Source organism: Strongylocentrotus purpuratus, unplaced genomic scaffold, assembly GCF_000002235.5.
Source record: "Strongylocentrotus purpuratus isolate Spur 01 unplaced genomic scaffold, Spur_5.0 spur5_scaffold_20, whole genome shotgun sequence".
Lineage (NCBI taxonomy): Eukaryota > Metazoa > Echinodermata > Echinoidea > Camarodonta > Strongylocentrotidae > Strongylocentrotus > Strongylocentrotus purpuratus.
In genome coordinates, this window is record NW_022145606.1 from 20,881,300 (window position 1) to 20,908,838 (window position 27,539).

The window sequence follows — 27,539 nt, forward strand, 5'->3', positions numbered from 1 at the left end:
CAAATGGCTGAAAACACAGCGAAGAGCAAAAAGAGTTGAACATGACATTGTATTGAAATCGACAGAAAATAATAAAATATGTATATGCATGTATACTTTGAAATGCTTTCATCAGTTCATATCTGTGTGTTTTAAAAAGTGATCCTTCTTTTATATTTAAAGAGACCCTGTCGTTATTGAAAATGAAATGATGAATTATATATCAACGGAAAGCTTACAGATCATATAGATTACAATAATATCAATTATATTATACTGTGTGTCTCGTGAATTGTCGTCTCTATGAATGCATGTAGGTCTAGTGGATTATTGTCTGTCTAGTGAGATGTAGCCAACTATGAAAGGGGATCTCATTTCTGATTGAAATCTTCTTCTTCTTCTTCTTCCTCCTTTTCTTCTTCTTCTTCTTCATCATCATCTTCGTCTAGAAATTCCTCCTCCTCCTCCTCCTCCTCCTCTTCTTCTTCTTCTTCTTCTTCTATTTCTTCTTCTTCTTCTTCTTCCTCCTCCTCCTCCTCCTCCTCTTCTTCTTCTTCTTTTCTTCTTCTTCTTCTTCTTCTTCTCCTTCTCATTTTTTTCTTTTTGTTCTTCCTCTTCTTTATCTGCTTCTTTTCTTTATTTTCTCCCTCCATTAGAGTCTGAGATTTTCAGCTAGATCAAAGTTGCAAGTTTCAGACCTGTCATTCTATCTCACTTTATCACCTTCTACCCCTTTTCCCTCTCGCTCTCACTTTCTCTTTCTCTCTCTCTCTCTCTCTCTCTCTCTCTCACTCTCTCCCCTCTCTCTCTCTCTCCATCTCTCTCTCTTTCACTCTCTCTCTCAATCTCTCCCTCTTTCTCTCTTTCTTCATCTCTCTCTCATGTTCCTCTTCCTTTTTGTCCTTCCCTAATATTGAAACACTTCACTTCATCTTCATCTACCTTGAGTTTCTCCTTTATAATTTCGTTGCAATATTTATGTCAGGAAAGAGAGAAAGAGAGAGAGAGAGAGAGAGAGAGAGAGAGAGAGGGTGCAAGAGGGAGAAAGAAAGAGAGAGAGGGGTGGGCAATTTGTTGGATGCAGAACAATGGGGAAAGATCTGAAGAGAAAAATATTCATTAACATTATTGATATTATTATTAGTAGTAGTAGCACTAGCAGCAGGAGCTTCAATTTTCTAGGGGATGGTGCCCCCCCCCAGGAAATTTGAAAAAGTGAAGAAAAAAATGTATAGCAATCACAATTATGCACAAATCTTCTTTCTCGGTCGCCGCCGCTCCCCCGCATAATATCCTTCAAAATGTACAAGTAAATATTGTAGTAAGTCTGTTTTCCATTTGTATACCATAGTTTTGCTAAGGAATGTAATATCTTAATACACCAAGACTGTGAGAGGGTATTCACCTCCGTGCATGGACTTCGCCCCTTTCGTTCACTCTGCTCCAATGTCCCTTGCAATTCGTCCCCCGGTCATGAAAAGAAACCGCCGCCTCTGACTAGCACTAACAGTATTATTGATGTGCCCCTTCCCCTTTCGATCACCTCTGATAAATCATAAGTACCCCTATTTTGACACCCGCCCCTTTTCCTATGACAAATTCCCAATTTTTTTTTTTGCAGTAAGTCTCCATTTTCCATTCTCATAAGTGCTTTACTAATCTCTAGTACGTGCCCCGTTTCAGGTACGAGAAGTGCCCCTTTTCCCTTTTGATAAGTACCCCCTTCACCTCTGTTAAATACCTTTTTTTAAAACTCTAATCGGTGCCTCCTTTCTTTCATATAAATGCAAATAAGTGACCCTTTTCTTCTCTTATAAATGCCCCTATCAAAATCTGATGGGTGCCCCTTTTCCGTCAAAAAATACCCAATCACACTCTCATAGTGTCTTTCTTTCATTCCTGGTGAGTACCTTTTTCCAGGTGTAATAAATGCCTCATTTGAAACAAAATTGGTAATATAAGTAGCCCGGTACTACGTCACAGTGACATCACGGATTCAGCCAACAAAAAAGTGCTCTTACCCCCCCCCCCCCCCCCCCCCCCCCCCCCCCAAGGAGGAACCTCCAACAACCTTCCATAAATCACATTTCAAATCAATGTAAACCCCTAAAAATGCAAAGAGGAAACTTCATCAAGATTTAATACCACTGAATAACATTTCGAGAGAGAAGTGTGGATGAAGGCAGTTTTACGGAGTCTTAAATAGAGATAACGCCCTCTGGATTTCAAAAGACGCATAAGCCCTGTATGTGCTACATTTTTTGTTTTAACTGTGGTTTGTTCTACATTGAGATACATGTAATTATGGTACTTGTCGTTGAGGTGGTGCTGTCGATGAGAACAATAATTAAAACAAATCTCCAGATGTAGCGTCATTGCCCTTTCGTAAACTAGATATTCATGTAAAGTTGTACAAACAGAACAAAACAAAATAACAACGACAGCAAAATCAACTAAACGTTTTTTTTTAAATATTTATCTTGGGCGTCTTTCAATGTGGGAGAGGGGGGATCAAAAAGGAAGGGCACTTTAGAAAGTAAGTTTTGTGGGCATACCTAAACAAATATGAAATGATGAGGGGGGGGGGGGGAGGGGGGATCGAGGGGCACCGTGTCCCATTGCTCCTCGGTGAGGCATGTGCAACGCCTAGCCTTCATGTTGTTGAATGTATCGATGCAGGTCATAATGTCGTCTAACAATCGCTTTCATCTATCATTAAAACAAATACGCAACACACACAAAATGAAAATAAAATATTCTGAGTGAAACTAGGCTTCCAAATCTAAACCCAACGGGCTCACAAAATTTCATATCATCAGAATTTACTTCTATGTTTAATTATGATTACCATTTTTGCGTCTATTTGTATGTTTTCCGTGCCTCCGTATCCGGCTCCAATATACACCATCATCCATGAAATATGAATGGGTCTGATTGCAAAAAACCTGTTTCGATATGGGGGGATATTCTGAAAGACACCATAAATAGCCAGTGGAGCCTTTTTGTTTGCTTTATTTCAGATTTATGGAAAATAATACATTAATAGACAGGGAGTTGCCCCTTTTACGCCTTTTCTTATATGCGGTGACGCATTAATGTCAACTTTACATACGGCAGCTATTCTCTCCTTATGATTGCAGTACCAGAAGCAAAATTCTTGAACTCGTAATTGAATAAGGGTTGTCGCTAGGTGGTAGGCAGATCAGAGGCGGTCCACCGAAGGGGTGGTGGTGGGGGCGGGGGGGGGGGGGGGGGGGTAGGGGGACCTTGCCCCTCCATTTTTTCAAGTTTTCCCCAAATGCTCCCTTTTATGTTAGATAAGTGACATTTTTTCTAATAGGTGCCCGTTCCCCGGCATTCTTGTAAGTGCCACCTACATGTACCATACCATATTGTAGCCTCTTTTAATTTGACAAGTGTTTTTTTTCTTTATAAGTGCCCTTTTACCTTTTTAATAAAGTGACCCTTTTCGATTTTGATAATTGTCACTTATTATGACACGTGCCTATTGTTCTTTTTAATACACTGTAAGTGCCCCTTTTACTTCCGATAATTTAAGCGTCCCTCTTTGTATAAGAGCCCCTTCCCCTTATTTTCAATGCTTCTATTCACCTCTGATACAAGCCCCCATTAAATCTGATAGGTCCCCCTTTTCCGGTGCCATAAGCAGGCGCGGATCAACGATTTCTAAGGAAGGGGGGGGGGGGGGGGGGAGGCCCAAATTTGAAATCAGTTAGAAATTAAGTGTGCTGAAATTTGAAAGTCGTGCCGGCCGATATTTCGTTCAGTGTGGGAAGGATCGCCGCCCCTGCATGCAGTCATGATACTACTTCAAAACAGCAATAATTAGTCAAGAAAAAAAAAATCGAAAATGACACAAACACAAAATCAAGAAGAAGAAGAAGAAGAAGAAGAAGAAGAAGAAGAAGAAGAAGAAGAAGAAGAAGAAGAAGAAGAAGAAGAAGAAGAAGAAGAAGAAGAAGAAGATGAAGATGAAGAAGAAGAAAAAGAAGAAGAAGGGAAGGACAAAACAAAACCCGACCAACTTCGGCCCTCGATCCCCCCCCCCCAAAAAAAAAAAACCTCATGACGAAATGATTTCAGCTATACCAATACCAATGACCTGTAAGCGCATTATTTGGACCTAGACAAGTCCACTCATCCTTTTTATTAGGCTCTGGCAAATTGTGTTATTTTAGGTTCAACTTCGAACCTAATAATAATTAACAAAATGTGAACACTGCCCCCGAAGTTTATCCAGCTCAAAACAATGAGAGTATCTGCTCTATGCGCAAGCTGATGATTTGTGTGCTGAGCTCAACTTACAGACTACATGAACAGAGAGTGAGAGACAAATTTTGTGTTGGGATTTTGCATTTCTAGTACTGCCGTATTAATGAGTGTCTCTTGCCTTTATTTTACGTGAGACAATAAGGAGCACTTGTCTTTATCATCCTCTAAAAGTAAGTAAGATTTAGTGTATTAATCGTTCGTAAAATATAGCTTTATTAACAAAATAATAGTAAATGTTGTCAAAATCTTTACCTTCAGTCCCATCAATAGGTTTTCATGGTGGAATGTAGACAACAGAAGAAGAGGCGGCGCGGAAGAAGAAGAAAGACTGAGAAGGAGGTGGAGGGATGGTGACACGACATTTGCTCCTGCGACAATTGCTCCGGGCTTTATTTCGTCTAAGATGTAGGGTTAGGGTTAGGGTTTCAATAGGGTTTTATGTTAGGTTTAGGGTTAGGTTTAGGGTAGAGTATAGATAGTGTTGAATCCAGGGTTGAAGTTAGCCATTCGATTAGTGTATGAAATTTACAGCGGAGCAATTGTCGCCGGAGCAAATGTCATGGAATCTATTTAGAAGTCTAGATCTAAACCTAGAGTTCTAGATGATCAGATCTAGTCTAGTCTAGTCTAATAATAAATGTTAGACTAGGGTCTATATTAAATGGGTTGAAGAATTTTGCCAATGAGAAGCTTCAAAATGAATCATGATGTGTGTGTGCGTTAATTTTAACCATAGCCTACCCCTTACACACGCATGGGGAGTGCATTTTGGTGATAACACTTAACGGCCATGCTAAAAAGGTGCAACAAAAAGGCATAATGCACGCTGCATGTAATTCAACGGATGTTTACGTGAATTGGCACCACGCACTGCACAGTCCTGTTTACGAAGCCACTGCAGCTGTGATCGTCTGTGTGCACATATTATTTGTTATGAAGGTTGCTGGTTTAAAGTGTTATCGCCTTGCTAATTAAGTAAGATTGTCAACCCATTTTATAAAACAAATGATACAGGTTTTCATTTCTGACATTATGGCGATGCAGCGCTATTCATGTATTCACAATGGCACAAATTACACTCGGCAGCGCCTCATGAATTTGATTGCACCATAGTGACTACCTTCATGCGCTGCATCGACCATAACACACTCACACCTGTGTATTATTTGTATAATATTGATAATGATAATTGAAATGTTTAATTCTAAATGGTATGCGTTACATTATGAATTATGTTATGGCTTAGCATACATGTAGCTTGCTCCAAAATCATATCCTTACCGGTACTGTAAATTATATAGTAATAAATCAGTTCTCTAACTTCCAGCTTACTCCAGGGAGCTTTTACTTTAATGTTACATGCACTATTACACTATTTGTATAAGAGTAGGGGAAAACCCCAGTGTAATGGTCCACCTGCACACCCCAATCAGGCCGAGAGTACGGCATCTGCAAGAATCTTCAGTATTGAAGGAGGCAGATTATCTTGAAGAAGAAGAAGAAGAAGAAGACTATCTTGAATAATGGTCATGCTTTAATAAATATATGCCATGCCAAGTATCAAGACAAAATAGTCTACTGCAATGCAACGGCAAAGTTCACTTATTTCATGTTACGGTATTGAAAAGACAGCAAGTGACTCAAAATATGATATAGGGTCTGTGAATGTGAACGTGTACATGATGTACATTTGTGTATACCTGTAGTATAGTCACATGCAAAGACTTGGGAGGTTGAAACTTGAAACCTTAAGAGAAAGAAACAAGAGTGTCTTGAAAGAAATAGGTGTGTAGTGTAAACCTATTACTGTATAAGTGATGTGCTACTTTACAGCAATGGATACTGTGAAGACCTGGGGGGTGTTTCACAAAGATCCGAAGTTGAACTTATCTCTAAGTTGGACTTAAAAATTATGGAAAGCCATTAGCATCTTTGAAAATATTTTGTAAAAGTTATTTTGAAAGGCATTAATTGTTTATTCAAACCATTCATATTGTCTATCATCGAGGAGATTTCATGTTCTGGATGTGGAATTCATAAAAAAAAGTCTAAAATACTTGAATTTCTGCTTTTGAATATATTTCATTTTAAGACTCCAATGGCTGTCCATAATTTTTAAGTCCAACTTAGAGTGTTAAGTTCTACTTAGGATCTTTGTGAAACACCCCCCAGGGTCCATGGTATTGTTTCACAAAACATGGTTAGGTACAAATTTGCCGATATCCCATTGAAACTTGTATTAATTTACATGTTCCAATGGCATGTCTGTATTAACTTGTATCTGCGTGACAGTTTTGTGAAACACAGCCCAGGAATCCAAATAGGCAGCATGAAAGTCAGTTTGATTTAATGGTTTGTGATAATTTACATGCATTCCAAAAATTATGATGAAATAAAAAAAACTATTTATCATATAGATGATGATGATGATTAATAAAATAAAATGCACCTGTACATGTATGCATGTTATGTAATTTACATAGACTTACAATGTAGTTTCTATGAAAATATTGGAAATAGACAACAAATGTCATCTATTCAAAGCATTGATGTATTAAAAATACATACTGGTACATGCATACATACACTACATGCTTTTCATGTACCGTTAGATAGCGTATCTTCTTTAATCTTTATTGAAAAAACATTGTCATTGATGATTGTGTTCTCAGTTGACTGACTTCTCTGTAATGTAACTCTGTTTTTTGTTTAGAATGATATTTTTTGTTTTCAGAGTTTGTTTTTATTCAATCCTTTTCTCCTTGACCTTACAGACAGCCATTGACTTGAGGTGCTAATATACGGTGCTGCTTCTGCCTGGTCTTCACAATGATGTCACATGTCATTTCATTCACTGTGTGTTCAGCGTGAGAATTCCAGAACATAGAGCTTCAAAATGTCACTTTCTTCCCTTTCATTGCCGGGAAATGTATGCAGAGTTGTAGGTAAGTTTGACTGCACATGTATCATTAAAGGGTTGTTCAGATATACTGTATATGACGTGGTGAAATACCGCAAACAAAGGTGCCACTGTTTTTTTCTTACGTGTATAAGAATTGCAACTAATCACAACAAGAGTCCTTCGTGTAATGCCAAAACGTAAGCTCTTTGCTAAAAGAAAAAAAGATACTGAAATGTGAAGCATTTACGCTTTAAGTTGAGTTCTAGTCATGCAATTGCATTGTGAAAGAAAAGGTGTGGAAAGGATCAGAAAAGGTTGATCATGTAGCATGTAGTATTTGTGTGTACTGCAAGGTTCTGGAGTCATCAGAATCATAATAAATTTGGCCCAGTCTTCGTAAAGTAACCAGCACTGTACACAGAAAGATGCATATGGGACAACACAAATGGTGTCAGGGCTACATACATGTACATGTAGTGTACCTTGATTTCCTTATCTTTATATATATGCTCATTACTCAGGCAATATACATTTTCTACCAAAATTGTTTGGCAAATGACATTTATTTGTAATATCTTGAACATTCAGTGTAAGTTTTGTTTGATTCTGTGAGAATTCATTTTCTTTTTTTACCTGAACTCAAGTGTACAGTATCTTCAAATGTTATCGTTAACAAAAAACAGCACCTTTGTCCCTGTCATATTCACTGTATCTGAACGAGTCTAACATGCACATTTAATCACCAAAAATCATGTTTTCTTCAATTTCTTGTACATCTAGACATTATTAATTTCTTTACATCTTTTTGTTGTTGTTGCATTTTTTGTAATTTTTTGATTGATGATAACAAGATAAAATTCAGTTGAACAAAATTGTAATACTGCAATAGAACTAAAAATCAATTGGATGAATGAAGGAATGAGCCATTTTTTGTACGTCTTTGTAAAGTGCCTCAATAGGAATGATTAATATGATTCACCTGTTAGAATAGTCAGTATACAAATTGCATCATTTGCATGTACACTGTACATTACGTGTTGTTAGATATTAAAAAGCAAGCCATAATGTTTGTTCTACGTACATTGTAGCAACAACTAATAAATACAATGTATATCCTGACTATTGATGTACTTTATTATTCATAACATTTATGAATGAAATGAAATAATTTGTACTGAGGCACGTACATGCATTACGTATGATTACAATACAAAAAATGCCATATTGGAAGACTAGTAAAATTCCTTTTGTTAAAGCAACTACCGGTAACTAATGCAGACACTGCATGAAGCACATAGAGCAGAACGACTGGCAATAGTTTAAATGCCTGCAAACTATCGCAATGGCTCGAATGGTTATTGTTTCTGTGACATATTGATGGAGTGTGTAATGGATTGAGTTTACCAGGTGATAAATGCCATGTAATGAAATAATATCTCAATAACCTTTGTCTGTCTCTGTTTGATGGTTCTAGTCTACTGAGTGAAACCTTGTTACACTGTATGCATTATGAACAAACCTGTCGGTACATGTACACCTGTTAAAATATATAGGGGCCTTAGGGGGACTCTTCTTGGTAGTGCTAACACAATTTCTTTTAAATTTAGAAATATGGGACCAGAAGGTTGATTTTGCAGATGATGCACATGCAACTTGAGACAGTTTTAAAATAGATTTGGAGAAGGAAGATCTGTGAGAGCAAATGCTTACAGTAGGCAAAGCATGTACAGTATGCACGTACAGTACTCCTAAAAATACAAAACATCCATGAATACAAAAATAAATTGTATTTTATTGACTCTGGAGTGAGTCATCAATAGCTTTAGCTGTACATAATGTGGTGCACATGCAGGTCTTACAACTACATGTATGTAGGCTTTAGCCACAACAATAACTGCACACGTTTGACAAGGGTCTGACTTAAAGACTATAGTATCAAACAGGGGTGTAGTATGTACATGTAGTAGGGGTTCATCACTGAATGAACCTTGTGTTTGTGTGCAATTATCACTGACTCATTCATTGTTGTGGTGGTGCCATTGGGTTGACAATTTGTCAGCATGAATATTTGGGGGAATATGGGCTGATCATTGTTGATTTACATAGTGGTTGATATTGATGATTTACATACATGTAGTGGTTGATTGTTCTGTTCTCTCTCTCTCTCTCCCTCTCTCTCTTTTAAGTATGTACAATAACTTAACCATTATTACCCTTATCCAAATTTTGTAATTCTTTAACTAAATTGACAACCATTGGTTTGTCCCAGTAATGTTTCTTGATATATTAAAGCTTTACATGACTTGTAAAAGTATTCAACCAGTCCACCTTTTATTCTTGATTTACCAAACAACAAAAAACACCTCAATTTTACAATTACAAGGAGTACAAACAATTTGTATTAAACAATTGTATTATACTGGTATACATGCTGAGAAACTCTTGCTTTTATACACTTCATTATGGCACCTTAATGGGTAAGAATACAATAAATCTCTCAGAATAGATATTAAAGTAATTTCTTGTGGTGGGGTTTCCTGTTAAGTTGGTTGGTTATAAACATTCCTTCTGAATGATATAATCCTGTACATGCCCAAAATGTAAATATTGCTCAAGATCAGAGGCAGTTCAACTGCTGAGTGCTGACACACATTAACATACACAGGTGTATGTTTGCTCACTCGGAATTGACATGTTTACAAAGTCTCATAATTAAAGTGTGTTAAGTGTGAATTCCAGTTGACATGGTCATGGTAGAGAAATGGAGAGAGAGAGAGAGAGAGAGAGAGAGAGAGGGAGAGAGAGAGAGAGAGAGAGAGAGGAAGAGAGAGAGAGAGAGAGAGGGGGAAGAGGGGAGGGGGAGAGGGTGGGGTGGTGTAGAGACTAGAGAGAGATACAGGTAGGGTGGGGTAGAGAGAGTAGTGTCTACACTGTAACAAAGGACAAAGTGTACAGCTGTAGATGAGAATGTACAGTACATGTATGTAGATAATTATTATTATTGATTTAAAGAAAAAAAAGTTGATTAGTTAAAACCAGTCCCATAGCTGATGTGAAACAAGATCATACATGAAGGCGACTACAATAGCACAGTAGGGAGTTCCTTTGTTTTCCTATCTACAGTAGTTACATGTGTACATGTACATTGCAAAACAAGGCAAATTTATTTTTAAACAAGAGAACCAAAACAATACAAATCCAATAAACATAACTTACATGTATTTAAGGAAGTTTACATTTACACAAAAACCATGACCATATTTATTGAAACATATTGATATCACAATGTTCTTCACAACCATATCAAAATACAGGATGTAAGATATTGTAAATGAAAATCAATATTCTGTCGACCAGCATCTTCAATAAATAAAGTGTTAGATATATAATGGAGTGGCACTGGGCCTTGTACACTATACATTATTGATATCAAATGCCATTTTACTAACATACATAGCCAACCAAAATCCAACCTTGATAGCAAACAAATATTAAAGAAAGGAAAAAAACAAACAAACAAGGAGCCCATTAGTGTTCAATTCAGGTAGCGCAAATGGCAAAATGTTGACCACAAGAGAATTATAAAAATTATGTAGACTTGAAATCTTTAAAAAAAATCAATGAACCTCAACATTAAGTGTTAATTCTGTGCAATTTGAATTTGTCATGACAGTTAACTACATTTTCCCTTACATGAAATAAATACCGGTATTGTTTTCAGAATACAACCCCAGTTTGTCAATGTGAATCTCTCATTTTTAACAAATTAACACTTGTGTCCTTTTTGCATGTAGCCCACCAAGCCAGGGATCTTCTGTACAAGGGCAAGGATGACTCCAACAACGCCTTTGTGACGTTCACTCTAAACAAGAATAAATTTGCTACCTCCGTCTTAGAGAAGACACAGAGACCCATCTGGAATGAAGAATGTGAATTGTAAGTTTATTTGTTTGTTTGTTTGTTTGTTTTATTTTCACTTTTTTTCATATCAATACAAAGAAACATCATACAAATGAATATTAACATGTAAGTTTGACAAAATATGTTTCTAAGTTAAAATACAAGCAAACAAATATATATTGATTGGTGCCAAACCATCATGAAAACATAATCTGCTTAAAAAATAAGAGATAATGGGGAGAATGGATATATCTTATGTATGTTTAGCAAGTTTCTTACAAGGGAAAAAGCAGGAGGCCTCAGGACATTCTAATATATTGTTTACCGGTATCTATTTTGCATTTTAAAGCCCATCTGCACTAGATGGGCAAGGAGGATTAGACCTCCCTGCAAGATCTCTTCAAATCAGTTCTCAATTAACATAACAAAAAGAGGATCATGGGGGACCAACAGGCACCGATTAGGCATAGTTTGCTATATAGAGGGCGCAAGTACCTATAAGTAGTGCAGTGGGGCTTTAAAGTTGTTAGTAATAATAATGATATTGGATATTTTGATAAGTCACATATCTACCACACAAGGTGCTCAAGGCGCTCCAATATTGCCCCTGCTCTGCTGGGCTGGGCTACCAATACCATTATCGGTGCTCACATCATTCAAGGAATTCTTTCCTACCGGTAACCTTTTAACACCTGGGTGGAGTGGCAAATTTAGATTGATGTCTTGCCAAAGGATATTGGTGCCGCGGCGGGACTCAAACCGTGAACCCTTTGATCCATAGTCAAGCTAGACCACAACACCTTTCCAAAGTAGAGTATAGTCGAGGAGTTGTGGTCTAGTGGATATGTCACCAGACTGTACAATTTACCTAGCTTGAAACTGTCCAGTATTATCTTTAATAACAAATATATATTCCATTTTTCACATAATCTGACAATTTAAATTCTAAGGTTTGAAAAACACATTTAATAATTTTTTTGATTTTTTTTTTAAAGGAGGAGTATGGGATTCAATTTATATATTTAAGGCATGTTCAAATCTTTCATGAATTACACTTCCACCCACTATTCTATTCTGTCCATTTTTCCACTTGTCACGTCTTAAAGTTGATATTCATTGATTTTTTCTTAACACCGCGCATGGTTTTATTTTGATGACAAATGCAGCGATACAAAAATAAAGGAATCTGTCGCTTGTAAACAAAATAAGATGCCATTGTATATTCAGCTGCACACACCGGGGTATGTTCGGAGTTTCAAGAGGGAACAAATGCCGTCCTTAATATCATTCCAGGGGGTTTTCAATTTGAAAGTCTGGTTTCTTTGATTGTTATTTAACCCCTATCCTGTGTATTTACAAGCAAAAGATTATCAGAATTGGGTCATATCCCCTTTTGAATGGTTTGACATGCCATTACATTTATATACACTAAACTCATTATAATTTGACAAATAATAGCTTTGCAATTATGTTCATTCTCTATGGGATGTCGTCTGCTTGGGCAGTGTTGGTCCATATAGTGACGTCATTAAAACATCGTTATTTTTGCGGCGAATCTCTGGTATATCCCAGCTGCTATGGAGGTGGTTGTATTTGTATTTTTTATAGATCACCCGATATGTAGTTGACCTACATGTGTACATGTATAACTTGTACGATGGCCATCCGTTAGATTACCAGTTTCTAGTCATACATTAGTTGACATATTTGTGATTTTCTTTGAATTTCACCTTTAAATGTATAATGTAAGGACAGCAGAATGTTTATGGAATACTTTATACAAAACAAAGCTTGTATGTCCAATGTAAATACCAGTAATAAATATAGATGCCTAGGTAATTTCAGTGACTCTAACGCGGGACACGTATTTTTCAACCATTTTCTGTTGTTAAATTTTAATAATTCAATGTTTTTTGTTTTTTTTCTTGCAGTGTGATAGCAGACCAGGGAGGGACTCTAGAACTCATAGTCTGCCATTCAGACTTTTTACGAGAACGCTTTTTAGGGAGAGTAGAGGTATCTCTGAGTGGTGTAGCAGCTTCATATGGAAAGAGCATCAAAAAGTAAGTTGATCTTCGAAGTGTAGCTAATAAAATTTTTGTGACACCTTTATTTAATAATAATAATAATATATCTATTTACAAGGTATACATTGCAGCTACTATATTAGTATACTCTATTGCACTTAGTACCAAGTATCACATTATTACCCTGCATGGCTGTAGCTTAGCTGACTAAAGCATTCAAGGAATTTTTACCTCGTTCATTTCACATGGGTAGAGAATGGCAAATGTCTTGCCAAAGTAGGCAGGTAAGTTCTCTTTATTTACCATTAGGAAGGCACTATGGCTCATTTGAAAGAACAATTTGATGCGCTAGTGCCTTTTCGTAAGACATTAATCCTCATTACCAAGTCCCTCAGAGAGGACCTAATGTTGTTGGTTCCCTGGTTGCTTACATGTACTTACATTATACAAGCATACACATGATTTCATATCAGTCAGGTTTAATCTCATAATGTGTTATTTTATACAAGAACGGATTATAATCATTTACTGCATTACTTTATATCTAGATGGTACAAGTTACAGCCCAAGAAAGGCAAGGAGGCCAAGAAGCTGGGGGACAGAGGTCAGCTGGAGGTCACAGTTCAGATCATTTACAGGGAAGATGTGGCTCAGCTGCAGGCCAAAGCTCAAGAGAAGAAGCCAGCATTGCTCAATTTGCTGCCCTCACCTGGTAAGTTTAAAGGGATAGTTGAGTTCTTTTGCAGAGGGTGCTACATACAAAATAATTTTTGTGTGAGATAATGAAAAACTGAGTGTCAAATTTGATAGAACATACAATTTAAATGACAAAATCATCTTTGTTTGATCAAAATCGGTTCAGAGACATCTGTTCAATCCATAAATATAACGATTTCTAATACTTGTGTACCACCACAAGTATTCAATAATTTGAAAAAGCTGTTGACAAATCAAAAAAGCGCCTTTTATGTTGTATTTCAGCCAATGCCGATGTTGGCTTTTTTGTGTTGGTTATATTAAGCCCAACAAGCCGGCCCATGTATTGTTATTATTAATTAATTAATTAATTAATGGTCATCATATTTTTTTGAAAGTGGAGCTGAATTGGTATGATCGTATTGGCTAAATTTCACACATTTTGGGGTCAAAAATTACCTTCATTGCAATTTTAGGTCCTCTAAGGGCACTAGAAATGTCATAGATAAGAATAAGAGCAATAACCATGCACTTTGAAGGCAATTGCGGTCTGAAAACAGAACTCAAGTAGCCCTTAAAGTTGGTTGATAACAGTTCATTTTCGTAATGTAACCATCTGTAATGCATACATGTACATGTGTGCGTACATGTCAGTCTTTGTAAAGTGCCTCATTGCAATTTTTTTCCTTTAATAATGAATTATCAAAATAGGTAAATTCTGTAGAAATGTGAGCATGATTTGTACGCCCCTTGAGAAACCAATGCCAGATATGGTAAAGGGAACTAGTGGCATGAACAGCCTGCCATAGTTCAAGTCTAATTTAAGTCGGTCTTAGTCTTTGTGAAACACCTTCCTGTTAATCTAACTTGGGATTCTGCTTCATTTTATTTCTGTGGCTAGCATGGAGAAGAAAACAGTCTGGCTCGTCTCCGGATGTTAGGAGAAAAGATTCAAGAAAAGATTCTGCGAATGATGAATACTTCAATGATATCAACCGAGAGCTACAGTTCAATGACCCGGTAAGCATCACATTCAAAACTCTCACAGGGAAGGTAGCATATAACTCTTTAAATATGCCACACCCAAATAATCACCCTGTCCCAGATTATAATAATAGTAATAATAATAATATTGGGTTATTGTATAGCGCTCATGTCAGTCAGATATACAGTTACCAAAGGCTTCAAGATTATTTTAAATGTTTCCAGTGCATGATAAATCTATACTGGTGTATAAAAGGATTTTTTTGAGGTAATCAACACCTGAAATGGATAATAATATTATCACCAAGGTGATTTCGCCTTCACCCCGCGAAGATAGTGCACCGTGCTACTTGCCATTTACCATGCAGTAGTGAGCTGCTTCTATGCACTAGTCATCTGCTTAAGCATTGTTGCACATGAACTCTTCACATTTACATTGTACCTATGTTTCAATCGCCTCCGCATATCTGACAATGATATTTTGCAAAATGATGACCCATTAGCTCCTTGCATGTCAGTCTATTTGGCATCACTGAAAACAGACTATCACATATGCAATAGTTTTGACTATCACTATTACCACCAAGATATGCAATCTCGTATTCGTCATGTGACCTCATTTAGCCCAATCGCAATGCAAGGTTCGTGCTATGTGGTATATAACATCGTGCTTTCTGCTTTGTCCCACACATAGGCCTTCTATTCAGATGACTCTCAATCTGTCGCTTCTTCTATGAGTGATGACTTCCGTACCACGCACCATCATCGATACTCGACACCCGACGTCGTCGACCAGGCAAGGGATCTCCGATCACAGCCCCCTACCCCGCCCATTCAGAAGCCCCCTCCCTCTAACAGGTTTCGGCCAGGAGGGTTGACCGGCTCAGCAAGGGGCAAGGGGGGAATCGGAAGAAATGTTAAAACAGCATTGGGTAACATCTCAAAAGCATTGGTGAGTGAATTATCTTTTGTGCTGCTTGACTGTCTTTTTTTCTGTTCCTTCTTTGTTCAATATTCTGTTTGCCAAGAGCAAGAAGGGTGTAATAATTAAGTAATATTGACTGCCTTCTGGGCAATACGACATATATCGCCCGAACTGAAGGTGAGGGTGATATATGTCGTATTGCCCTGAATTAGGCAGTCAATATTACTATTATTAACCACATCAGACATCTAGAGCAAACAAGAAATTCTTACTATCTTATACTCTTAAATTATGTAGGCTACACAGGGTTTCCTAACATTAGAAGTTGCAAAAACATTGTCAAACCAGCACTGTTCATCCAGTGTTTTAACAGATTTTCGATACACTGCAAACAGTTTGCCTAGGGTGTGATTGTTACGTCACAATGGAGTTCACGCAAAGTGCGCATTTTCTTATACACGATGCGCGATGTAAATTACAATAGCTGATGCGCGATGTAAATTACAACTGGCACTATATTATTGCTCACTAGTTTAACACGCATTTTGCCATTGACTTTTCAGAGCGGGCTAAAATATTTGTCCATTGACTTGCTGTATAACCTATATTGCCCGCCAAATTACACACAAATCCCATTGACTGTTCTGAGCGGGCTAAAATATTTGCGCATTGGTTTACTGTATAACCTATATTGCCCGCCAAATTACACACAAAATCCCATTGACTTTTCTGAGCGGACTAACTTATTGTAATTTTGTTGACTTATCCATCAAACCTTGAGGGCAATAACATTTAAAAATTGCCCTGCTCAGATGTCTGATACGGTTAATAATTGATTTTTCATCTGTGACGGGGCTTTCATTATTATGTCATCTACCTTTTCTCAGTCTCTGTTCTATTTAAATGCACTCTTTCCATTTCTCTTTTCAGTTTTTACATGTTGTCCAACAGTGTTTTATAAATGTGTTGTTGTATCCCCTCTAAATATACTTAAAGGCCCACTGCACTACTTGTAGCTACTTGCGCCCTCTATATAACAAACAATGCCTAATCGGTGACCATTGGTCCCCCATGATCCTCTTTTTCTTATGTTTACTGAGAGCTGAGTTGATGAGATAACCACCTGTCCAGTGACCGTGCAGGGCAGTCTAATCCCTCCTGTAAACTACGGCAGATAAGCTTTAAATGCTTGAATTTATTTTGTCCTCTCTACTTCACTAGATAATTCAATTTGCACAATATATGTCTTCAGACACATTCAAATTTGCTGAAAGCTTACATATTATTCATCAATTATTATTATTATCTACACACAAATAAAAATGCATGTTGTGCCTGGTCTGCAAACTAGCAGGCAATATTATAGAGATATTGACTGCTACTAGAGGACTGGCTGTTTTTATACGCTCAAGGTAAATTTGCCTCCGCTGCTATCACCCCGAGGCGTGCCTGGGTGGGTGGTGCACCTCAGGGTGATAGCAGCGGAGGCAAATTTACCGAGAGCCAGTATAGAAACAGCCAGTTTTTGAGTATTAAATCAGTTGATATTTCCCTTTTATATGCCAATTTCAAACAAAAATCTACCAAGAATTCTTACCTTATCCTTTTATCGAGTAAAGATTGGTTAAAACATCACAGCAAATCTGAGAAGCTGTCTGTTTATCACCAATGAAAAATGACTGAAATTTTTATTTAGTTGGGAATCGCAGACAAAAAACACTGCATGGTGTCGGCGCTCGCTCAAAGAACATTTTAACACGTAAACCAATGGGTATCGCAGCAAGATTTTATTATTTTGCTGGTAACTGGAATTTTGCCAGGATTTACTCTTGGATTATTTTGGTTTTGGCATTTTCCGTTTCTTTACGGGAATGGCTAAAATTTCAACCAATCAGATGGCTGGATTTCTTAAGTGAGGTATATAATCCCTGATACTTTCACTCTTCTGGGTTTTGCCATTGGCTTTGTGTACACGAATTGCACCCAATGGTTAGCCTGATATGGATCGGTCCCATCCAGCTAGCATCAGGGAACTTAGACTCGGTCATTATGTATCTCTGTCATGGCCAGTTAAATCTATATAAATGTTTTAAATTTTCATTTTATTTCCTCAGAGCAAAGAGCATCTCGACAAGATAGGTAAAAGCACACCTGACCTACGCTACATGTCCTCCTCTTTGCCTCCTACACCAATCCACGAACATGGGCATCATTATGACCATGGCAATTCAGCTCCAGACGAAACAGATGGGTTCCGCAACCCCGGTATTCATCTGGGCGTGTCTAGTTTAGGGGGTTCGCTGCTCGCCCCTCCGACGGCCCTCCACCGAGCCGTGTCTGAGGAGAGTCTGCTGAAGGATAAGAAGGAGAGAGAGCAAGGAGATATCTCCAGTCTTGCCACACTGCCAAGAGGAAGTATGTAGTGTAGCCATCAGGGCGCTGTTTCATAAAGCCTTTTTTCAATGACATATTACAAAATTCAGTGACGAATCTGCTGATAACCAATCAGAAGCAAGGATTTCAGTAGCTTATAACAAAGACTGTCATTTGTCACTGATGACAAGTTTTGTGAAACACCCCCCAGTTTTCATGTTACAGCCCCACTGTGATTCTTGTAGCTACTTCAACTTGCTCCCTCTATATAAAAAACAATGCCCAAGCGGTGCCTGTCGGTCTCCCATGATCCTCTTTTTCTTATATTGATTGAGAGCTGAGTTGATGAGAAAGCCACCTGTCAGTGACCACGCTGGGTGCTCTAATTCCTCCTGGCCAAACTAGTACAGGCAGGCTTTAAAGAAGCATAGTAGTGGGCTCTCATGGGGAATTTGACACCATTCATGGGTTTAACCAAATAACATGTGTTGTCAATCACAAGGTTTAGCCTTCAGTTTTTTGACCAACATGCCCTTTGTAATGCTCTGCAGTTTCTTCACTAATCACTCCATATGGAAAAGTTATTATCTTACGTTTCCCATACCTAAAATGCCTGTCTTCATCATCTTGACTTTGCCAAATAACCCACTATTTTCAGACCGATACGCTCATCACATATTAACATTATTACATTTTTTAACGTGGTACCCTGTGGAAAGAAATTTCTTGAATGCTCACATTTTTTACTGGGAGCTCGGCTAAAGCCTGGGAAATGTTATGATGCTTTGTCAAATGATTAAGGAAAATGAATCGTCCATCCCTACTGCATTGGAAAAACTGATGCTATACAATGATGATGTATACATGCACTATTACATATTAACAGGAGAATCTTGTAGAGTAACAATGCTATGCTATTCATCTACAGTCAAACATGTCTCAGTGGCAAACTCTCTATAAAGGCCACCTGTCTAAAGTGGCCATGTAATTTGTCTCCCTTGGGAAGATATGTATGTTGTAGAACCTGTCTAGGAAGGCCACCTGTCTACGGTGGCTAGTTTTTCTGTTTCCCCTGGGTGGCCTTAGTAGACAGGTTAGACTGTGTCAGTCATACCTGCTTTAGCGACCACCTGTACATTAAGACCACAATTTTGGTTTCCCTTGAATATGAAATAATGATAATAATATTGGATTCTTATATAAAGTATCAACCTTGCAAGGTCCTCAAGGCGCTCCAACATTACCCGGCTATGCTAGGCTGTCGATTTTGACGCTCACAGCATTTTAAGGAATTTCTTCCTACTGGTACCCATTTAACACCTGGGTGGAGAGTGGCAAATGTAGATCAATATCTTGCCAAAGGACTCGAACCGCGGACCTTGTGATTGACAGTCCGGCGACGTATTCACTCATCCACGACACCTCATTGAAACCTTTAGCAAATATGTAATGACCACCTGCCTATAAAGGCCACTTGTCATGTTTCTCTTGAGTGGTCTTATTGTAGAGGTTTTACTGTATTTTGTGTTTATCTTTTAATACAGAGAATGTCAGAAGAGAGAACCGACACAAGAAAGCATCGAGTGCTTGTTTCACTGTGGAAGAGTTAAGTCAAGTCAACAATGGTGGCACGACCCCTGACCTTCGGAAGATGACTCAAGAGAGCAAGGAGAAACATAGGAAGCACAGCTCGACTAGCAAGTACGATACACTTTCAAAACAGGTCAGTGCCAGCTTTTACATATCCAGGGCAGCGTATAAAGAGTAATTATGATTGATCTTCAAGAGAAGGTTGAGTTCTGGGAAGAGGTGAACAATAATTTGTGAGCGTTATCATTGTTAGTATGCAAGTTTGGAAGAACATCAGACAAAGAATATTTCCTGAAAAGCATGGTTTTCAAATGTTTCAATATTCTAATTAACGCATGTAACATCATACAAATTGGAACCGATTTTTATGCCACATGTTTGTGTAGTCCCTTATACATCTTTCTGTTTATAGTGCTTGTAACTTAATACCAAGATTGGACCAAATTTCTTATCATTTTGATGATCCAGAACCTTGCAGTACACACCAATATTTATATGCTAGATGATCAATCTTTTCTGATTGATTTCACACCGTTTCTTTCACAATGCAATCGCATGACCAGAACTCAACCTTATCTTTAAGTTTGATGAATATACGATGAGCCATAGACTTACGCTCAATATTAAAATGTGTGGCAGCGATTGGAAAAGGTTAATCATGTAGCACATCAGTATTCTCGTCTGCTGTGAGGTTTTGGATGCATCAAAATGTATTACCGTACTGTATTTCATCAAACCAATTTTGAATGTATTGCATTTTGATGTATTTTAAAAATATTTTGCCATTTTGAATAAATGCTTTTTAACCCTATTTAACTGGGCTATTTCAGACCAGGTTTTTACGGGAGGGGGGGGGGGGGGGGTCAATTTGACCCCCCCCCCCCCCCAAGATCACAAACGTTTCACAGTCGATCGCCGCAAACATTTGCATACATGTCAAGTGAAGTGTATAGAATACTATGGCAATTTCAGTTTTTTGAAAATTCACTTATTTGCATATTTATGGTAATTTATGCAAATAAGGTCATAAAATTCACATTTTTCTCTATAAATTATACATTATTCATATTTAAGCATTCTTTTTCACTACATATATTTGTTAGACCATTTGGAATAATAATACAACACAAAAAAGTTGGAGGAGCCAGGTTATTCCTTATGTTATCTCTTGTTTTGATAATTTCTTATGTATTTCATTGTTTTTTTTTAACTTATGTATTTCTTTTTTTTTGTTGTTGTTGTTTTATTTCATTCTTAACTACAATTCAACTATTTTGACCGCAAAACAAACACCTAAACTTTAAACAAGACTAAATAACCAATGTTTTATCTTTTTTAGGAAAAATGACATTTCCATATGTTTTGTACACAAATCACAAAAAATGAGCGATTTTTGGGCTGACATGCGAAGACAAAAGGTCACGTGACTTTGTAACTATACGTCCAATTTTTGAATTTTTTTTTTTAAAAGATGCGTAAGACTCAAAAGAAAAAAGTCATGAAAGGAAAATTTTATATATGGCGCGGTTTTGAAGAAGTCACAAATTTCTACGGGGGGGGGGGGGGGGGGGGTCAAATTGACCTCCCATCCCAGTTAACGTAGGGTTAATCAATAAACCAGTTCAACAAAAAATATGAAGTAATAAATCTGTATCTTCTTTCTGTTCATTATCAACAGCAACTCGTACAACTAGTACAGCAGCAGGAATCTATATTATCCGATAACATTCAACAGGTTAAAGAGCTCGAGGCTTACATTGAGAAGCTTCTACTCCGCGTGATGATGGAATCGCCTGATCTTCTAGATATGAATCGTCCTATCAAGTTATAGAACTCTCTTCATCACAGTTTGTACGACTCAACGGTAAAGAGATAGGATCGAAGCTTATTATTGGATAACGTTCAACAGATTAAAGAGCTTGACGCATACATTGTAAAGCTACTACTCTGCATCATGGTTGGAATTGTCCCATCATGTTATAGCTCTTCACCAAGGTTTGTACAACTCAACAGTACAGAGGTGCCCTTGAAAATTCATGGCTATGATGTCATATAAGTCATCTTACATTCAGTCGTAAGATCGAACTGTATCTTCAGTATTGCTATAATTCATTGTATCGTACCATGCACTGTATCTATCTCTAATGTAAAATTAATTGTTTACTGTTCATTGTCAAGTTGCGCTTGATTGAAGCATTAATTTGTTGGTAGATACGATTAATCATGAATTTGATGTTAATACAGGTCCCTGAATAGTAACTTCATTTTAGAAAAGGGTGATTTGAATATTCATGACTTGTATCGTGTTGGTTAGCACATTTGTGTGTAATCTGATCATGAATTTTCATGGTAATACGTTGTTGTTTAGAGAGTAATTGGAGGCGACCTGTGGCTACAACAACCAATACGGCAGCAACGGAGCGCTATCAAGCTGCCAAAAGGAGGAGAGCTGCCAGAAATCTGCTGTCCTAAATGTATTGACAAACCTCATGATTGAAATGTGTGTGGCTTCCGCAGTGCCAGCAGAATCGCAATGTGTAGCCATGCAAGAAAACACTTGTAGGTTTCATCTTGTCAGGGCATCACGTTCTACAAAAGCTATACAATACGTTCATATTAGTATGTGTATGAAAATGGCCAACAAACTGGATTCTACTATGTATGAAGACAGCTCCATAATGCATTAGGCATCAGTGGTAGCACAGGTCTGACTTGTTTCGAACTGCTAAGGCACCAATCAGACAGAAGTGCGTACATGTATCACAATGTCTGATGAAACTGCCCAGTAAAATGAGCGAGTAATGACTGCTTTTGTTACATGAAGTTGTCAACACAAAAAAAAGTTGAATACCTCGTACGTGAACCTGTGAAGAGAGCTACAGTCAATAGTTTGCTGTTAAAAGAAGTCATAGAGTTCATCATAAGTCATTCTGACTTGCAGCAACATCTGAGATGATTGATGCATCACTTTTGCTTCAAGGGAGATGTGAGTTGGTCTAGCGGTACGTTCACTTGGTCAGCTCTCTGTCTTTACCTGCAAACTGGCTCAGGCAGACCCTGGTTCGAAACTGAGTCACAGTTTTTGGATGGTGACATTGAAGGTCGATCCCCAGACGTAAATAGTCATATCTGACTGATATATGTCTGTCAAAACCCAATTGCACACACATACACACACAAGCTGCATTTGAGTAGACGATCAAAATAAATAGCTCAGGATGTGGAATACCTCAAGTTCATTCTTATATCCAAGTGTGGTCGTACAAGATCTGGTGATCCAACGTTTCCTCCTGCAATTTTTTTCAGATCTTATTTCTTAAAATATGGAGGTTTGATTGTGATTAGGTTTCAGATGTCCGGGTTCAGGTTTACGGCCTATGTGTTTTACCAAGTTCTAGTATCTACATGTACTTTTAATGCATTCAACAGTCACTTTATTCTTTTGGTAATGTACCAAGTACAATAGAGACACGACCACAACAAATTCCTGAATTTTATTTCTGTGTTAGAGATTTGTTTCATGTGGTTAGGAATCTCCTGTTGATGATTTGGGGGATATCCTTGAGATGGGGGATATCTTTGAGGTAGATGACATGTGAGTTCTGTATCTTCTCAGTTATTCATTCAAATACACGTAGTTGAGTTGCAAAGTACTAACTCCTGAACACCTCCCAAAGTTCTATTGCTTTTTGAGAGATTTGTTTTATGGGGGAAGTACTGTCTTGTTCCTTTTTTTTGGGGGGGGGGGGATACTTTTAAGTTAGATGACATATAAGATCTGTATCTTTTTATTTCTTCATTCAAGTACACGTAGTTGAGTTACAAAGTACTAGCTTGTGGTACAAGCCAATTGAACAGTAGATATTTCAAATTCGTATTCATCAGATTCATAACAGATGTATCTTTACTTCTAAAACAGTACTATTTTCTGCTGACAAACTAGTTTAATTGCATAGTTAACATGTAGCTCACTCTTATTTACTGGTTATTTATTATGTTATTCTTCAGTCAGTACATGTAATTTAAATATTATGTGGCAATGCTTCAAATGATTTAACTCTAATATTAAAGAGTTGAGGATAAAAAGCTTGCAACAAACAGTCCATCTTTCAGTAGATTTAGAAAATTCAAGAATATATCGGTTTCATTACACTTGATCTTTCGCAATAGATGTTACTGGAATAGATTATTACGGGAAAAATCAGGATGTTTTGGGTTTTTTTCCCAGTGAAATTTACCTGACCATAACTAATATATCTTTTAAGAAAGCAACCTGAATTTGGTAAGCTTTGGGTAGCTTTTTGTGACCCTGCGCCACAAAACCACAACAAAGTTTTCAGAAAATACTATTTAAATAAGTAAATCACACTGCTACAACAAAATCAAAAGCAGAAAAATATCGGTCCGATGAATACTGCCAAAATACCACTTTTGAATTAAAAGGTTGCTCAGTTTGTTTCACAATTGAAGCATTTGGAATGCAATGTGCATAATTATTAGTGATGTTTGTTAATTAACAGCTCTTCTTGACATGTTAAACTCTCATGAAAGTTTAGTTAGCAATAAGCCTTGTCAAGACTGTACATGCATTTACCAGCTATATATCCTAGTGATGTAGTTCTACGTCTGTTAGATCATTAAAATTATGATTTTCAACAATTATGCATTTTGCATTGCGGACGCGTCTTTTCCTGCCACTAAATTTCACTATTAACCCTTTGCTTACGGGAACCTGGTGGTCCTGTGTTAAGCCTATGGGAACTATACAATTTAGTAGTCAACTGGTTAAAGCTACCCAAGTATTGTTCATGAATGAGCCTTTTAGTATCCTATATTCACAAGGTATGCTCTTTATTTATTGCTTTTTCAAATAAATATTTTCATGTTGCTGACACTTATTTCTCTTTTATTTTCATGAAATGCCTCTATGAGCTGTAAAAAACGTTACATTATATAATGTTATATAGGCTGTGTGTGCTTTTAGATGCTATTTTGTTTTAGAAACCAATTGTTCCTATCAACGATGGGTACAACAAAGAATCATGCATGTGGATCTTTCTTTGTTGTTGATAAAAACATGTGCCTTAGAACAGAAGAAAGGAGATTGTGTCTCTGCATACTTGCAAGATAAACCTAAATACACCTATTCTAGACAAAAAATATACAAAACACACGTGTTTAGTGTGGTTTGACTGTTATATCCCTGATTTTAGGGATGTACCAGAAAGTACTTGTGTTTCAATTGTTACTACTCACGTTTGATAGAAACATTTATACTAAGCAAATAATGTACTGAATTGTGGAAGAAGTTCTGCTAAAAAGGAAAAAAAATGTAAATTTTAATCTGTTACCTACTTGAACTGGGTATTTCCTGTAGGAATCCAATTAGGGATTAGAGAATTCTGTAGCCAACATGTTAAAGTAAAGGTAGACAGCTAAATTTGTTAAGCTTCATTTTGTTCCATTTTGTATTCATTTTCCTTTTATTCTGTATTGTACTGGGACAATTTTGTAGACATTCAAATGTAATAGATGTGTACCCAACGTATGCGCTTACTTTAATATAGAGGGTATTATCTGTATATACCTGTTTATTTTCTTGCCACTTGTAGTTTATGTAAATTTAGTTATCCCCAATTGCTGTGAAGATGTTGAAACTTCTGGGCCCTGTTACCAATAGCTACTGAAATGGTGGCATTTGATTGGCCGAGAGCAAACAAGTCGTAGAAATGTAGTATTTGTTATTGATAACAAGTTTAATGAAACAGGACCCTAATCGGTAGTTCACCTCCAAGTTGATAGTGACAGGGCTCCAGGCTAATTTGTTGTTGTTAGTCAGGGGGGTGTTTCACAAAGACTAAGATTGACTTTAAGTTGGACTTAACTATGGCAGGCCGTTCATACCAATGTTTGCTCTCACCATTATGATATTTACATAATATTTTGTCCTTCAATAATGAATTATCAATGAATGTAAATTCGGTAGATTTGTGACCATGAGATGTAATTCCCTTGAGAGATAATTGCCAGTAAATGGTGAGAGCAAACAGTGGCATAAACGGGCTTGCCATAGTCAAGTCCAACTTTAAATCAATCTTAGTCTTTGTGAAACACTCCCATGGACTGAAATTTCTGGGCCAATATGTGTTGAGCCCTATGTAGAAATTCTGAAATTGTGGGGATGGGATTTTGATTTGCGGCACCCATGTTTCCTGGGCACCTATTAATGTCGAGCCCTGGTTTTGATTCATTTCGGATTCTACTATTTTTGCAAATTTTTCCCCTGGTTGAATAATTGCCCCTGTCTGTGGCCATAGTCGAATGCTGCATATCGTGATTACGTTTTTAGTGAGACAATCACAATTATATTTTAATTAATCTTTCATATCTAGAAGGAAACGTTAATGTCATGCTGCAAATGCATTTATTCTGAATGAGTTTTTGTTGTTGCCTGTACATGTACGTAACTCTTATTTTAGATTTTTATTTACTATGATGGATTTAAAGGCCCACTGCACTACTTGTAGCTACTTACGCCCTCTATATATCAAACAATGCTTAATCGGTGACCATTGATCCCCCATGATCCTCTTTTTCTTATGTTAACTGAGAGCTGAGTTGATGAGATAACCACCTGTCCAGTGACCTTGTAGGGCGGTTTAATCCCTCCTGTAAACTATGGCAGATAAGCTTTAAGTGTTCATTGTATTCATTGGTGTTTAAATTGTGCTGTAATAGATGTATGTTAACTTCTTATTTCTTTTTCACAAATATGATTATTTTATCAACGTTAGTTACTCTTTTCACTGTATTTCACTTTGATATGATTACTGTATGTATAAGTTTTGTGGTCTAGTCTATAAGTCTCTGAACTGTGAACCACAAGGTTCTGGGTTCAAATCCCTGCCGCAACACTAACGTTCTTTGGCAAGACACTAATCTACAGTTGCTACACTCAACAAAGGTGAGTGGCACCTGGTATGAGTTATTCCTTGAATGCACTTGGCACTACATTTGCTAGGGCAATTATATTGAAAGTCTTTTAGAAGTGCAAAGAGATGTTTTACTGTAATGTGAGAATGGAATATTATTACAATTATTTCTTGTTTAAGGACTCAACAGCAGTAACGTATATTGTGTTGCATGATTTATTATTAATTGAGGGAATTGCTAATATGCACGCAACCTCGATGCTCTCTTATCTTTCCATTAATAGACCTGTTGACTAATTTTATGCACACTATTTGAACCATATTTCTATTAACGACTAAAAGGTTTGTCAGAAACTTGTCTGGCATAGCAACAACTAATGTATGTTAAGTGAATTCCATCTATGGAGATGCCATTTTGCTTAGGATATGAATGAAAAAGCTGGGGCCCAGTGGGTTTGGAGAGAAGCATGCATACATTTAGTACACAGGTCTATTAAAAGATAAAAAATATCAAACATTCATGAGAATACCTTAGATAAATACAGTATGGTGTTACACTTTTGGTTTATAAAGCTTGTTACATGGTATTTTTGTTGTTTACATTTCAATGGCAATTGGGGAAAAAGTACTTTTGTGTATTTTGTCTTTTTTGTAATAGTCCACATGGTATAATATATGTATTGTTGTCTAATATTCTTTATGAAAATGACACAATTACAGTTGTGAGTGTCACTTTCGCTCAAATCAATTTAAACCGGATTCAGGGCTTAACGAAGGAGGATAGTCTGATGTCTAAATTTTCCCTTTGTTAAAAGTGATCTTTGACTCAGGGTTAGGTTTAACTAAAAAAAAGGGGATGTAGAATGAAGATTTTATGTCTAGAGTTGCATTTGTCTGTGAAATAGCTATTTGTGTAGTACTAGCTATTAGCTGTGTAG

General features: G+C 37.1%; 1 protein-coding gene across 2 annotated transcripts; it reads left to right on the forward strand.

Moving 5' to 3' along the window:
- Nucleotides 1-4,300: 4,300 nt before the first annotated feature.
- Nucleotides 4,301-24,990, forward strand: LOC753553 (rab11 family-interacting protein 1-like). 2 transcript variants are annotated; one of them, XM_030993014.1, is made up of 10 exons: nt 4,301-4,442; nt 7,047-7,217; nt 10,969-11,110; nt 13,006-13,137; nt 13,650-13,813; nt 14,699-14,817; nt 15,476-15,733; nt 17,821-18,121; nt 19,624-19,802; nt 21,348-24,990. In XM_030993014.1, exons 2-10 carry the CDS (start codon nt 7,169-7,171, stop codon nt 21,498-21,500), a joined length of 1,497 nt encoding a protein of 498 aa, XP_030848874.1. In that variant the 5' UTR covers nt 4,301-4,442; nt 7,047-7,168; the 3' UTR covers nt 21,501-24,990. The 2 variants fall into 2 exon arrangements, with proteins under 2 accessions (XP_030848874.1, XP_030848875.1); XM_030993015.1 differs by having other exon boundaries at nt 7,051-7,217.
- The last annotated feature ends 2,549 nt before the right edge of the window (nt 24,991-27,539 follow it).

Bases quoted from the DNA above. Each gene is read 5' to 3' on its own strand.
- LOC753553 (XM_030993014.1), top strand. From the start codon at position 7,169: ATGTCACTTTCTTCCCTTTCATTGCCGGGAAATGTATGCAGAGTTGTA. The intron at 11,111-13,005 runs GTAAGTTTATTT...TTTTTCTTGCAG, and splicing joins TGGAATGAAGAATGTGAATT to TGTGATAGCAGACCAGGGAG. The intron at 13,138-13,649 runs GTAAGTTGATCT...CTTTATATCTAG, and splicing joins TATGGAAAGAGCATCAAAAA to ATGGTACAAGTTACAGCCCA.